The sequence below is a fragment of the Geotrypetes seraphini genome, chromosome 4, assembly GCF_902459505.1.
Source record: "Geotrypetes seraphini chromosome 4, aGeoSer1.1, whole genome shotgun sequence".
Lineage (NCBI taxonomy): Eukaryota > Metazoa > Chordata > Amphibia > Gymnophiona > Dermophiidae > Geotrypetes > Geotrypetes seraphini.
This window is the reverse complement of record NC_047087.1, coordinates 325250760-325267006: the sequence shown is the minus strand read 5'-3', so window position 1 is coordinate 325267006 and position 16247 is coordinate 325250760. Positions and strand designations below refer to the sequence as shown.

The 16247-nt window shown below is 40.2% G+C and overlaps 1 protein-coding gene across 3 annotated transcripts in view; it reads right to left on the bottom strand.

Moving 5' to 3' along the window:
- Nucleotides 1-16247, bottom strand: part of EEF1AKMT2 (EEF1A lysine methyltransferase 2) — a 117481-nt gene that overhangs the window by 92089 nt on the left and 9145 nt on the right. For 2 of the 3 annotated variants that reach the window (XR_004539299.1, XM_033943015.1), the window contains exon 2: nucleotides 10841-10906. The exons of the other annotated variant lie outside the window; for it this stretch is intronic. Coding sequence is in view for 1 of the 2 variants with exons in the window: in XM_033943015.1 (XP_033798906.1) it covers nucleotides 10841-10906 (66 nt within the window). In the remaining variant the exon portion in view is untranslated. The remainder of the gene's footprint in view (nucleotides 1-10840; nucleotides 10907-16247) is intronic. 3 annotated transcript variants of the gene reach the window in all.

Sequence of the window (16247 nt, the reverse complement as noted above, 5' to 3'; positions counted from 1 at the left end):
TCCAGGTAAGGTATTAGGACAGATTATGTTACTGTCCTGAAACTGGTCTCAGTCAGGATTGGTCTAATTGTCCTCAGTTGTCTCATCTTAAGATAGAATTTTTTTTTTACTAGAGAGGTGATATGTGTGTTGAAGGTTTAGTTTAAGACTAGTGTTAACACCCAATACTTTGGAGGAATTTTATATCTTTAGACTCTCACCTGTGGCAGTTCCAGCTCTGTGCTAGTTGTCTCTGAACCATAATATTTGTGTTTTAGATTTTTTTAGTTTGAGGAAGTTTCTCATTGTCCATACACTTAGGTCATTAACAGTATTTTTCAGGTAATTTAGGGTGCTTGTGATCATGTGATCGGGCAGAGTATTTATTACTCGTCACCTTTCCATTTCCCAGATGCTTCTGGTCTTCATTCTTGTACACCGTTCTTCCAGGCACTGTTCTCAACCCAAATGACCTCCCTGGTCTCTTGGGCCACCTCTTTACCAGTACTTCTGGTCACCACCGGTCACTCACTCTTGGGCACCTCTCTGATTAACAGGCTGCTTCCTAGGGGGTCTTGTCCCTCTGCCAGTTGCTCACCAGTTTCCTCAGCCCTTGTACCTCAAACTCTCCACAGCTCTTCCAGCTGTTTGTGGGGCCACCACTGGTCCCTTGCTCCCTGGCCTTTCGAGTCCCCACTGGTCCCTCTGTTGGTTGTCAAGTCTGGGGTACTTTCCTGGTCACCTAGCTATACTGGGCCCTCTGGCTACTTTACTCAACATCTGGTCACCACCAGTCTTCCTCACTAGTCCCAGCCATAGACAGCTAGGGCTCCACTGGTATTCTGGTCTCTCCTCAGACCCTCTGGTCACCGGTCATTCCCTGAGGACAGGTCCCTGAGGCACTTTCCATCTGAGGACTCTCTGGGTCCCTCAGACACTCTCTCACTGGGTCCTCTGCTGGTCGTCAAGCTTGAGGTTGTTCCAGTTCATCCAAGCTCTCTCTGCTGCACCATGCCCCCTGTCAGCACCAGGCAGCTCCTGTACTGCACCGGAGCCCCTGTCAGCATTGGCCAGTATTGAGCTTACTAGGAGTTAGGCTGAAGCCAACATTCCTCCTCCCACAGGTCACCCAGGCTCCTGAAGAAGCTCCTCCCTTTCTCAGCTTACTGCACTGGAAGTGTCCTTTTCAGCAACCTATTTCACTCAGGATGAGTGGACAGCTCCTGGCAGCCTTTGCAAGATCTTATGCAAATGAGCTCCACACACTCCACTGCTCAGGCTCCCTCTGCTGGCTTGTGAGAAGAACTTCACCCTTTCACAGTACTATTGAAGGATTCTTTAGCTATACAAAGAATGAAGATATCATCTGCTTAAGAGAAGATCCTGGATCAAGAGTAGGTTATTTCCCAGTGCTTGTAGATAAATGTTAAATAGCACAGGCGATAGGGGTGAGCCTTGTGGAACACTTCAGTTGGCCTTCCATTGTTGGGATCTCTTGTCATCTTTCCAAATTTCATAAGTTCTATTTTTTAAGAACTGTGAAAATCACTGTAGTACCACACCCTGTACTTCAAATTCATTTAATATGAGAAGTAAGAGAGAGTGGTCTACTGCATCAAACATGTGGATAAAAGGTGAGCTGGGAAACAGTGATCATAACGTGATCAAATTTAAGCCGATATTGGGAGTGACATCGCAAAATAAATTTACTGTAGAGGCGTTTAATTTTCAAAAGGGCAACTATGATAAAATGAGGAAAATAGTTAAAAAGAAGCTAAAAGGATCAGTTGCAAAGGTTAGGACTGTAAACCAGGCGTACATGTTATTTAAAATACTACTGAGAAAGCCCAGAGCAGATGTATTCCAGGTATCAGCAAAGGTGCAAAGAAGAGGAAATGAGAGCCGGTGTGGTTAAAAGGTGAAGTGAAAGAGGTTATTAAGAGGCTGACCTGCTGTTAGTGATCTGTAACCTGTCGCTAAAATTGTATGTGGTACCTGAAGATTGAAGGGTGGCCAATATTACGCCAATTTTTAAAAAGAGTTCTAGGGGAGATCCGGGAAATTACAGACCAGTAAGCCTGACTTCAGTGCCAGGCAAAATGGTGGAAACAATTCTAAAAAATAAAATTGTGGTATAAGTAGAGAAACATGATTTAATGAGACAGAGTCAGCATGGGTTCAGCCGAGGGAGATCTTGCCTTACCAATTTGCTTGGTTACTGCAGATGGGCAAACTAGATGGGCCATTTGGCCTTTATCTGACATCATGTTTCTATGTTTCTTTGAAGGTGTGGATAAACATGCGGATAAAGGTGAGCCAGACGCAGTGTATCTAGATTTTCAGAAAGCTTTTGATAAAGTTCTTCATGAGAAGCTCCTGAGACAATTAAAGAGTCATGGGATAGGTGGATTAAGAACATAAGCATTGCCTATGCTGGTTCAGACCAGAGGTCTATCACGCCCAGCAGTCCGCTCACGCGGCAGCCCATCAGGTCCAGGACCTGTATAGTAATCCTCTATCTATACCCTTCTATACCCTTTTCCTTCAGGAAATAATCTAATCCCTTCTTGAACCCCCAAACCGTACTCTGTCCTATCACACCCTCTGGAAGCACATTCCAGGTGTTGTGACAAACCCAGCACCAGCTCTAGTTTTGACTCTGGTAAGATCTGGTGCAGAAGAGCTGACCAGGTTGATTCTGGGGGTCAACTTGAGGCTGACCTCTCTTGCCCCTATAATCAGAGCAATAATGGTATGGAACAGAGGCAGGCAGACTGGCAACAGCAACCTCCGGGCTATAGGACAGCTAGAGAAGCCAGAAGGAATGTAGCTGCACTGAGAAAACCCAGGCTGAGAAAGGCTGCTTTAGAACCAAAGCCCATCCCCCACTACAGGCTGAAGGGGATTGGCTCTGAGCTGCTTAAGAGCAGACTGATGCAAGCAGGAGGAGGAGGAGCGAGTGACCAGGGAGAGTCACTCTCACAGCCGAAGGCAGTGCAGGAGCCGTGGAGCCAAGCAGCAGAGCCAACAGTTTCAGATTGGCCTATGCAGGAAGTGGAAGAAATCTTCCCTACCTCAGACTTCCACATCACTGACTGTGTGGAAGGAATGGAGGTACAAGCTACTGGCCCTATGATAGCCAGACAGAATGCATGGGCATTGAATGAAAGGAAGTGAGTAACTGTGAAGCAATTAGTGTTTTTTTTTTTTTTTTCTTTCTTCTTGTGCTTTCTTTCTGTGCAAGAAAAGCCTGAAGAATTAGCTATGTGTTTGGTCTTTATTATTATTTTTGGTTTAAGTACAATACTTACCTGAATAATAATAATAACATCTTATATACCGAAATACCGTGAAGTTCTATGCGGTTTACAAAGATTAAGCAAAAATACAAATTGATTGACTTTAAGAGGGGAGGAAGAAAGAGGGTTAATGGCCCTTTTCAAATCCCCGCAATCAACACCATACACAAAGCATCCAAACAACACAGAAACAAGACCAAATTCAAAAAAAACTTAAAACAACTGAAACATATTGAAACCCCCACTCCCAAACAATATAGGAACTTCAAGGGATACTATCTGAACGCCCGGTCAGTGAGAAATAAGGCACACATCATACATGATTGGATTGAACATAAGAACCCGGATATCATATTCCTAACTGAAACATGGATGATCTCAGACACAGACGTCATAATGAAGGAAATGCTACCGCAGGGCTACAAAATCGTCCCAATAACTAGAAGCTGGAAAAGAGGAGGGGGACTAGCGATAATACTTAAATGCTACTTTGACTTCACCAGAATGGACTCAAAAATCACAGAAGAAATGGAAATCATCACCTGTAAGATCACCAACCCTGAACTGGAAGAATATCTAATAGCTACACTATTCTACATCCCCCCAAAAAATGGTCAAGTGCAAAAGAAGAATTCTTTGAATTCCTTTCGTCCAATACCATAAAAGGCCCATATAACATACTTCTGGGAAACATAAATGTTCACCTAGAGCAAAGGGAAAAACCGGAAGTGAGAGAAATCGACTTGTTCCTAAATACCCTGGGCTTTGGAATTCCTGACAAAGAGTAAACACATGAAAAGGGACACCAACTGGACATCATCACTTTTTCCCACAAAGACCCCGACGCACAAAAAATACAATACCATATAGGAAACTGGGTTAAAAGCATATGGTCAGATCACTATACCTATAATTTTGAATTATGTTGGCAAAAGAAACACTCAACAGAAAAACATATAAACAAAACCAGTTTGAAAAAAACAGTCACCAGCAGAAGCATCATCAATCCAAAAGAATTCTGGACCCATTATGAACTACACCCCAAACTAGAGGAAGAGCAAGATTTCCCCACTAGATGGGATAAATTCACAAAAGACACACTCAATCAAATAGCTCCTCTTCAATCATACAAAAAGAACACAAGGGCATCAAAAGAATGGTATGATGCCGAATTATTAGCACTCAAACAAGATCTCAGAAAACTGGAAAGAATATGGCAAAAAACCGACAAAGTGGAAGATAAAATTAAATGGAAACAAAAAATGAAAAATTACAAAAATCTGATCAAAGAAAAGCGTTATAACTGTTATGCACAGAAAATAGGAGCAGCCAACACAAACAGCAAAGAACTATTCAAACTAGTAAACAAAATAACAGACACCACACAGATATTACAGAACCATCATGATCAAATCCCAGCGGTCACCACCCTAGCCAACCACTTTAGGAAAAAAATCACCGACTTAAGAGCCTCAATACCCCCTCCTCCACCCAATCTCGAACTCAATCTCAAATCGCAGAATAGTGAGTCCAGTGGCGACATGAGCTGGAATCACTTCGAGCCCCCAGATTGGAACAACTTCCTTGCACTCTTCAACAAATACTCCAAATCAAATTGTCTACTAGATGAATGTCCGTCTCAGATCATGCAAGATGCAATACCAGAATTTAAAAGGGATCTATTTAACTGGGCAACATACTCTCTCAATAACGGAACTTATCTGGAAAATATGGGACACATCCTAATCACACCCATACCCAAAGACCAGAAGATCTCACTCACAATGGCATCCAACTACAGACCCATAGCGAGCACCCCCTTCTTCACCAAAATGCTGGAAGGGCTGGTCAACTTGGAATTGGTAAATCACTTAGATAAGTTCTCTCTCCTAAATGACCACCAATCAGGGTTCAGAAAAGGATTCAGTACTGAGACAGTCCTAGGCTCTCTCCTTAACCACCTATACGACCTTTTCAATCAAGGTTCCAGCGCCTTCGATCTCGTGGACCACAAAACAATGCTTAGGTGCCTAGACGAAATGGGACTATCAGGAAGAGTATGGACCTGGTTCCAAGGATTCCTAACCAAACGGTCTTATCAAGTGGTCCATGAAGGAACTTACTCTAAACCCTGAAAAAGCCCTTCGGGAGTCCCACAAGGCTCCCCCCTATCTCTCACCCTGTTCAATATATACATCTCCTCCCTAGGTCACCTATTACAAAGGCTTAACCTAACTTATTACATATACGCAGACGACATCTCCATATTAATACCAATAACAAATGTGACCTCAGCCAACTCAAAACAAATCTCCTCCATCATGACCGAAATAGAAAAATGGACTTTAAACTTCAAACTGAAACTAAACGCAGAAAAGACAAAGATTTTCCTTGCTAGCCCAAACGAAAAAATCTCCGCAACTACAATACATGTAAATGGCCATGATCACCCAATACTAAAAACCATAAAAATACTGGGAGTCACCCTGGACACCCACTTGTCTATGACCGATCATATAAACTCAGTGACCAAAAAATGCTTTTTCATCCTTTGGAAACTGAAAACCATAAAAAAATACTTCGACCCGCTATCCTTCAGAATATTGGTTCAGTCACTGATTTTATCCACCCTGGATTACTGCAACATTGTCTACTTGGGGATACCTAAAAAAAATGTGAGAAAACTGAGAATAGTTCAAAATACGGCCATCCGCTTAATATTCGGACTAAAGAAAAGCGATCACGTTAGTCCATTCTACAAACTCCTTCATTGGTTACCAATTGAAGCAAGAATTCTGTTCAAATTCTCCTGCCTCTGCTACAAACTAATCTGGGGACTGGCCCCCAGCTACCTACTACCTCACTTTGAATTCCACTCCTCTACCAGACCTACCAGAAACCGTAACCTCTTTACCTACCCAAATATCACAGGCTGTAGATATCGTACCTTCTTAGACAGAACATTCAAATTCCAAGCAGGTAGACTGCATACTTGGCTAGGCTACTTCACCGATGCTGCCAGAGAATCCTATAGTGTCTTTAGGAAAGAATTAAAAACCACCCTGTTTAAGAAATTCATAACCTAACCAGACTTCCCCCCCACTGGTGCCCGTCCTCCGTTAATGCACCATGAAAACAAATTAGTTCCTCATCAACATTCTTAAGTTATCTTTATCATCTTTTCAGTCTTGCACCTTGTAACTCATGGACCGCGCAATCTCCTTTCTCCTATCCTACTTATGCTCTCAATTTCCGCCGATTGTATAAAGTTACTCACTGTGAAACTGTGTAATTCACTAACCCTGTAATTTTCCTTGTACTATCACAAGATGTTCAATGCTATACTCTGTAATTCGCTGTCTGTACAGTTTTTCTTCATTGTGAACCGCCTAGAATTCGCAAGATTGTGGCGGTATATAAGAATAAAGTTATTATTATTATTATTATTAATAGGACAGGAAATCCATTTTTGAGGAGAGAGTGATCAATAGAACAAGTTAATTGCTATAGAGGGGAGAGAGAACAGGTGTGTTTTCAGACGTTTCCTAAATTCTTCATAAGTAGTGGGCGAAAGCAATTGTTCTAGGTCTTTACCCCATGATGCTGCTTGGTGCGAGAGAAGATGTTCATGGTGTTTTTTCAGTTTACAACCTCTCACTGGGGGGGAAACAAAGTTGGAATGTGAGCTTCTCTTGTGTCTGTTGGCTGAGAAGACGAAAAGGTCAGTTATATATTTAGGGGCAAGTCCGTGTAGTGCTTTGAAGCAGAAGCAGGCAAATTTAAACTTTACGCGTGCCTCCGTTGGCAGCCAAAGCAGCTGCCGGTAGTAGGGTGTCACGTGGTCAAACTTCCTCAGCCCAAAGATCAGTCTGACCGCTGCATTTTGCATCAATTGTAAACGCTGCATGTTCTTTTGGGAAATTGCTAAACAGGCGATGTTACAGTAGTCAAGTAGACTCAGTACGAGGGATTGGACTAGGGTTCTGAATGCCGCTGTATCAAAACAAGCTTTAATGGATCTGAGTTTCCAGAGAGTGAAAAATCTCTTTCTGATCAAGGAGTCCACCTGGTCTCTCATGGTTAGGCACTGATCCAAAGTTACACCTAGTATCTTTATGGTAGGTTGGATAGGGTAATTAAGATTATTGATACATAGTGGTGATTTGGTGTCAAGTGGATGTGGCGAAGCAACGAAGAAAGTTGTCTTTTCTGAATTAAGTTTGAGCCTAAAGGTTGTCATCCAGTGCTCCATCACGTTTATGGCTTCTGAAGCTTTAGGAATAGTTTCAGAGATAGAATTAACGAATGGGATGATGATCGTAAAATCATCTGCATAACTAAATAGTTTTATCCCTAACTGGGTTAGCTGCGTGCCTAGTGAGGACATGTAGACGTTGAAAAGCAATGGAGATAGCGGAGACCCTTGTGGCACACCGGATGGATTGCTCCAGGTATCTGTAAGTTCATAATTAAAACGTACTTGACAAGTGCGGGACATAAGAAAGCCATGGAACCAATTCAGCACCTTGTCCCTGATACCAATGGCGTCTAGGCATTGCAGCAGTTTCCCGTGGTCTACTAGATCAAAGGCAGAACTCATATCGAATTGCATAACCAGGGCATTAAGGCCCTTATTAAACAGTAGGCGCAGATTGTCTAAAATAGCCGCAATTACTGTCTCAGTACTGAATAACTGTCTAAAACCGTATTGAATTTCATGTAGGAGAGAGAACTGATCCAGATAATCCATCAGTTGGGTGTGTACCAATCCCTCCATAATTTTTACAATAACCGGAATGGATGCTACTGGTCTGTAGTTGGATATTATAGCTGAAGATTCTTTTCGATTTTTTAGAATTGGGGTTATTATTATGTGACCATTATTAGAGAGGAACTTCCCGGTTTTTAGGTTATGAGCCAAATAATGCATCAACGATAGTTTAAATACTAAAGGTGCCGCTTTCATGATTTCTGGGGGGCATGAGTCCAGAATGCAATAGGATTTAGAGTATTTGTTATATAGTCTGTTGTAATTGTTCCACTCTAAATCTTGAAAGGAGCTCCAGATCATGTCTGCCGGTGTATCATTTCCTTGGGTGATAGGTATCACCAAGTGCAGTAGTGAGTCAGAGAGTAGCTGAAGTGGCAGATGGAAAAAAGAAGAGAAGGACATAGGCACAAGGAAGAGAGAGCAAGTGTGTGGTTTAATCGAGACAGAGAATATCTGGTAAGAGTGAGAGCAGAGGCAGACTGGAACACAGAAAGAAGGGAAAGTGACAGAAATTACAACAAAACAGGAAAAAGGAACCTGGTATAAAGAGAAGAGTGGGGGACATCAATGAGAAGGAAGTATGAGACGGTACAAGGGAAAGAGAGAGACTGATAGCAAGATGGAAGAAAAAGTCCCATGACTTAGTATGTAAGAGGGCCTCTGCTTAGGGGTGTTTGTATGGTTGGTGTATGACAGCATTTTACTGCATGAATATGCTTTCTTCTGTGGGTGCAGGGTTAAACTATAAATGTATTTTATTTGCTAAATCATTGATTGGGGAAGGCACAGCTTGGAGCCCAAGGAAAGTGGAACTCGCTGTGTAAAAGGCAGTGAACCCCTAGAGTTTAGACGAGCCTCTAAGTCAGTGGGTTTCAACCTTCCTAATGCCGCGACCATTTAGTACAGTTCCTCATGTTGTGGTGACCCCAACCATAAAATTATTTTCATTGCTACTTCATAACTGTAATTTTGCTACTGTTATGAATCGTAATGTAAATATCTGATATGCAGGATGTATTTTCATTGTTACAAACTGAACATAATTAAAGCATGGTGATTAATCACAAAAACAATATGTAATTATATATTGTGAAATGTTTATTTCTAATTACAAATAAATGTATGTGGGCGGACACGCCTGGAGATGGATAGAGGAGCGGTGTCTCGGTTCCTAAGACCAGTGTTCTTCAACCTTTTGACACCTATGGACTGGCGGAAATAAAATAATTATTTTGTGGACCGGCAGTTGAAGAACACTGGGCTAAGTCGTGCCCATCTCCACTCAATCTCTGCCCCAGACCTTGCCCCCATAACAGTACTAATTGTAACACCATTTTTCCATTCATTTTTCATATATACACCCAATATAATTGTATCAGCACCACATAATGGTTAACCACAAAATTAAAATACACAAAGTACACTGTATGATTTTTAACATTCATTCCTACCAGAAAACAGATAACTCCATGCAAATGCAGGACCAAAAACTAAAAGCCCTAATATTTACAAACAAACCCTAAGATGCAAGACTCTATAAGCAGTACAACCCCAGAGGAAAAGAAACAAATGCACTTCTTACTGAACAGACAAATCAATCACTAAATAAAAAAAATAAAAGCATTTCCCCTACCGTTGTTGTATCTCTCCCTCCATGTGCCTTGCCTTCTGGCCTGCCCCCCGGTGTTATCTTTGGGCCGATCCACTGTGCGATCAACGCAGCGTCTTCGGGCCAGCTCCTTGAGTGCTGCATTGCACAAAGCTGTGGGCAGCGGCTCTTCTCGCGCGCATCCCGTGCTTCATCTGGAAGCCTTCCCTCTGACGTTGCAACATTGGAGAGAAGGCTTCCGGTTCAGGCGCAGGCTGCGCGTAGGAGCCTTTTCCCATGGCTTTGTGCACTACAGCACTCAGGGAGCTGGCTCAAAGACGCTGCATTGATCACACTGTAGACCGGCGGCTGAGGAATGCTGTCTTGGGCCTATGGACAGGCAAAAAATTTCTGCGGACCGGTTGTTGAAGTACACTGCCTAAGATCATCGGAAATATGTGTTTTCCGATGGTCTTAGGCGACCCCTGTGAAAGGGCTGTTCGACCCCAAAGGGGTCACGACCCACAGGTTGAGAACCGCTGCTCTAAGTAAAACACTTTAATGAACCCTAACTTCAAGGATATATACAGTGTTCCCCCGGTCGTTCACGGTCGGTGGTTCGTGGTCCCGGTCATTTGCGGTATTTTCCGACCGCGAACCACCGACAAGGAGAGGGCAGCGGGAGAGGCAGGAGAGAGCAGCCGGAGCGCCGGCGAGTGCAGGAAATCACTCGCTGTATGCTCCGACCACCTCTTCCTGCACTAAGTTGGGCCTTATCCAATCAGGAGCTGCTTTGACACACAGCTCCTCATTGGTAAGGCCCGACTTAGCGCAGGAAGAGGCGGTCAGAGCATACAACGAGTGATTTTCTGCACTCGCTGGCGCTCCAGCTGCCCTCTCCTGCCTCTCCCGCTGCCCTCTCCAGTCTCCCCCACTAAAAAACCGTATTCGCGGTTTTTCACGATTTGCGGGGGTTCCTGGAACGGAACCCCAGCGAATATCAGGGGAGTACTGTACTATTTGAGTTTCTGCCAGGTACTTGTGAGCTGGAATTATTCACTATTGATGTTGCTGTAGATGGAGGCGGAAGCTTCCAAATTATGATGATACAGAATGTAGCAAAAACAAACCCCATCTTACTTCCTATAAATTCCCCAAGACATAGAGACTGCATAAGCTAAGATCCTACTTGGCTGTACCTACCAGACCTCACCATAGTCCCCACAGTCCTGGAATGTTTCTAGTTCTCTTTTATAAGCGTCATCCCAGCTATAAAGGAGAGAGAAAGTGGTTAGCAGAATTGCTCATTCAAGATCAATGAAGATCAATGACATGCAACCATATGGACCTTTAAAATTTGAGAGTTACTTACCTATAGCAAGTGTGGGTGATGTCATCTGACACAGCCACACAGGAATACTAAAGTTTGCTTAAAACGTTTGCTTAGAACTTTGCACAACTCATGTTGACATCAAGTTTCAAGTTTATTTATTATTTGATTAATCGCCTATTCTAAATTCTAAGCGATGTACAAATTGGTAAAATACATTATCTAAAATATACATAAAATAGACCTACATAATTAACAAGGGGATAAGTTACAAAAAAATACTAATTAAGTTAAGACATGAATACAATAGGGAAGGTAGGATAGAAATACAATCTTGGAAAGGAAAGAGTCAACAATTAAAGGTTAAACACAACAGGAATGGAAAGACAAATAAATAGGTAAGATAAAAGTAAACAAAAGAGCAAATTAACATTTCAATTAAGTATTGAACGCATCTTTAAAAAGAAAGCTCTTAAGTTGGCTCTTAAATTTTTCCAAATTCTTCTCCTCTCTTAAGTATAGCGGGAGTGAATTCCAAGTCTGAGGCGCCGTAACAGTAAAAATAAATTGCCTACGAGTATTGATAATTTTAAGAGAGGGCATGACCAACAAGAGTTGGACGTTTGATCTCAGAAATTTGGGAGAATTATAAGGTATCAATGCTTTATAAATAAAAGCTGGAGTTTTATATAATAGAGATTTAAATGTAAGTAAAGATAATTTGTATTGAATACGATGGGAGACCGGAAGCCAATGCGCATTTTGAAGTAAAGGAGTTACATGGTCAAACTTCTTTGCTCCCATAATTAATTTGATAGAGGCATTCTGGATTATCTGTAATCTTCTAATTTCTTTTTGAGCCATTCCCTTGAATAATGCATTACAATAATCAATTTTTAAGATAATCATTGAATGAATTAATATATTCAATGATTTTGGAAATAAAAATTTGGCGAAGTCTTTAAAAGGTAGCTTTAACCACATAACTAACGTGGTCATGATAAGTTAGATTTTCATCTAATATCACACCTAAAATTTGAATCTTATTTATCTGCTTAAGAGTAACCCCTTGGATGGAAATTGGAACAGCGAGCTTATGATTGTCTTTCCAAGGGAAGAGCAAGATATTTGTTTTATTGATATTTAGGGATAATCTATTATTATCAAGCCATAAATGAATCTGATTTAATTTCTCACTGATAGCTGAAATTTTGGATGAACTATTAGGGTCCAGAGGATGCAAAAGTTGTATATCATCTGCAAAGGCAAATACGGAGAAGCCAATAGATTGGAAAAGAGTCATAAGAGGAACAAGAAATATATTAAACAAAAGTGGGGACAGGATAGAGCCTTGTGGAATACCATATGTAACTGATAAACTAGCAGAGGTAGAATCATTAAAGGAAACTATTGAAGAACGATTTTCCAAATAAGATCTAAACCAAAGTAGGACTTGCTCCGTAATGCCGATGGATTGTAGTCTGTTCAATAAGAGATTGTTATCAATCGTATCAAAAGCTGCCGAAAGGTCAATCGAAATCAAGAGAACAGAAGAATGATGATCCAAGTGGTAGAGTATAGATGATGTCATACCAATCAAAGAATGTTCAGTAGAGTGGTGTTGCCGAAAACCTGTTTGATTTGGGTGTAAAATATTTGTTTGTTCTATAAAATTTGATATTTGGTTGAATACTATTTTCTCTGTAAGTTTTGCCAAAAATGGAATATTTGAAATTGGCCTGTAATTTGATTTCTCTTCGATACTTATTTTGTGATCTTTAACAATAGGGAAAATAATGGAAGTTTTCCAATCCCTGGGCATAATGCTGTGCTGAAAGCTTTCATTGATCAGAAAAGTATTGAGGGTCCAAAAATATCAAAGTACCGTTTAAGAATAAAAGGGGGGATTGACTCAGTCTGCATACTCTTTGTATTAATCGTTTTGATCAGAGATTCAAGTTCTTCAATAAAAGGAAGATGAAATTGCGCTCATTTTGCAGATAGTAATGACGAAGATTCTACGGCATCTTGTTCAATCATCGTCAATCCATTTTTACTAAAGTTTTCCCTAATGTTTTTAACTTTATCCATAAAACAAGTTGCAAGCTCTTGTGCAGTCGGTAGATGGTTAGAAGATTGATCTAGTTTTTTGGAAGCGGGAGTCGCCGATTTTAGAATATTGTATAGTGTAGAAACATTTTTGGCTTTTAAAATTTGGTCTGAGTAATATTTCTTTTTAGCTTGATTTATTTTTTCCTTATAGATATTAGAGTGTACTTTAAATTTTTCTAAGTTAAATCGATTATTGTCTTTTCTCCAACGACGCTCCAAAGACCTCAGTTGTTTTTTAATTAAAGCAAGTTCTGCTGAAAACCAAGGATTAGAGCATTTTCGGGCCGAGATACATTTAGTTTGTATTGGTGCTAATTTGTCTAATAAGAGTTTAGTGGAATCCTTCCATAAAGATAGAAGGTCATTTAAAGAGTTAGACTCAGGGTCCAAAAAATTGAATTGAAAATTTGCAGCAATTAGATTAGATGATAGCTTGTTAAAGTCTCTATATTTTATTGTTTTACTAACTGCCGTAGTTTTAATAGTAGAAGACTGATAGGTTATTGAAATTAGGTGGTGATCTGACCAAGGAACTGGTAGAGAAGATCCTATAACGTAGTTATCTTTTGAAGCTGATGATGTTATGGCCATATCGATAGTATGACATGCTTGATGTGTGGGTTGAGTTATGAGTGTACAAAAGTCCATCTGATTAATATGGGTAGAAATGTCTTTGGTATAAGTATTGTTCAAATCAAATGTATATTGAAATCTCCTAAAATCAAGGAATTAGTAGAAGAAGATCCAAAATCAAATAGCAGGGATTGTAGTAAAGAAAGGTTTTCAGAATTAATAGGCGGTAGAAGATAGATTAGCAGAACATCCAATTTTGGTTTTGCTCTTAGGGTGAATTGTAAGATCTCAATGGAAGAATTAACTGAGGCACGTTCATCACTAAGTATTAATGAGTCATGAAAAATAACAGCTAATCCTCCACCACATATTTTCCTGCCTGCCATAATTATAAGGGTCCTAGCCAAATCTCAACTCCACTAGCACTACTCAATCTGTACCTTTTAAATTATTGTAAACCACATAGAACTTCATGGTACTGTGGTATATAAACTGTTATTATTATTATTTATCATTATTAGCTTATAGAATATGCAGAATACCTTGCAACAGGCAAGGATTAATGAACAGTGATAAAATAAAATGTTACACGTTCATGTTTGCTAAATTATATGGAATGCAGTCTGGAATAGAAAATAGATGTGCTAAAAGGATGGAACTGAATCCCAGACCTCAAAGGGATTCTGAATGACGACCTGACATACTGGAAGTCTTATTCCATACAGTAATAGGATGTGAATGTTACAGCGCTGCAAATTTCCTCTATGAAAGCTGATCTCAAGTGGGTTACTGAGCAGCCAAATCTCTAACATTATCAGCTGTGACATGACCTTCTAGAGTCAGCACAGTTTGGCATAAGTAAAGAAATATAGTTTGACAGCCAGTTTGAAACAATGCATTTGCCAATGGCAGTCCCCATCCTGTTTGTATTTTCTATGGAATTTCTAGGAGCTTTAATCCATCCCAGATAGAGACCTAAGGCTCTTTTGTAGTCTAATCTGTGCAGTGCACTTTCACCTTTATGAGCATGAGGTCTTGGGGAAAAATTGATAGAATGATTGACTGGTTAATATGCATTACCTTAGTAAGAACCTTAACATAAGTGCACAGGACTATGAGCTGAAGTAGTTGCCATCAAAAATAGGACCTTCCAAGTCAGGTAATTCCCAAGACAGGTATCCTGTGGCTCAAAAGAAGACTTCATCGGATGGGTTAAAATGGCATTGAAGTCCCATAACATTGTAGAAGGCTTAATGGGAGATTTCAATAGAAGAAAGCCCCGCATAAAGTGAACTAAAGGCTGAGCAGAGATGGGTTTACCAACTGCACTAAAGCAGGGTGGGCAACCTGTAGACTGTGACCAGGCAGCTGCTTAATCTGGTCAGTGGGGCAGGAGGGATCTATCCAGGCTGAGCATCCTCTCCTAAGGGAGAAAATTCTAAGCCTGCAGTTACAAATTGATTAGACTCAAAGACTGTAATATAATGATTTAATATCAGATTTATTAATAAGAAAATGATAACAAAGTTAATATGTGTGCCTGGGAGTGTAAATGGCCCTCATCTCCTGTCTATATACTCCGGAACTAGCTTTCAGACTATTACATTTATAGCTTCTTTTATATCACATTTGATAATGTGCATAATTGAGTAACACAATAGCAAGACTGATCACATGGTCCTGTAGCCAAGAGCTGACTGTTAAAAAAAAAATAACTTACAGTTGACTGCTTGTGAACGACCACAGGGCCTGCAAAGTACTTGGGAACATGATTTAGGCTTCCAGTTGGAAGAAACACAATGGGAAAAGATTTGGATGTCAATTACATCATCCTTACATTTGACTAGTATAATGCAATCTATCTTTTTTCTTATGCACAAAGCTTTATGGACACCATTAAAAAATATCTAAAATAGATAGTAAACAGAGGAATGCTTGTTGATCATGTAAACTGGCAGTGGGCATTTGGGAGAATATGTTGTTCAACAGGTCCTTACATGATTGATTATTGGGATAAAGTTTGGTCAACTATTTCTAAGATACTTTCTATGTCAGAACCTTTATCTTATCGAATAGTTATATCGGGCATTACTGGAATAGATGCTGGGTTAGATACTTATAAAACTCAATTATTGAAAAACCTAGTAATGATAACTATTAAATCAATACTCTTTCACTGGAAAGAGTTTTCTAAATTAGATTACTAAAAACACGCCTGTTTGATATGTTTTCCTCTTAGTCATGTTATTATCAAATCTATTATGATTTTTAACAGCTTTTTACTTGCTAATTGAGCTACTGTCTTAACTTTTATTGATTTTATCTGATGTATCCTTTTTACTGATTGTTTTTATGTTGCATTAGATACCAATTGTTTATTCTAAACTAAACTAAACCTTAAGTTTATATACCGCATCCTCTCCACAGAAGTGGAGCTCGGCACGGTTTACAAGAACTTAAAATATAAGAAGAGAAAGGAAAAGGTTTACATGAGCTTATATATAGAATGGAAGAGTAAGGGGGAAAATAGAATTACAAGTTAGAGAAGAGCCAAGTTTTCAGTTGCTTGCGGAATAGTTGGAGAGAGCCCAGGTT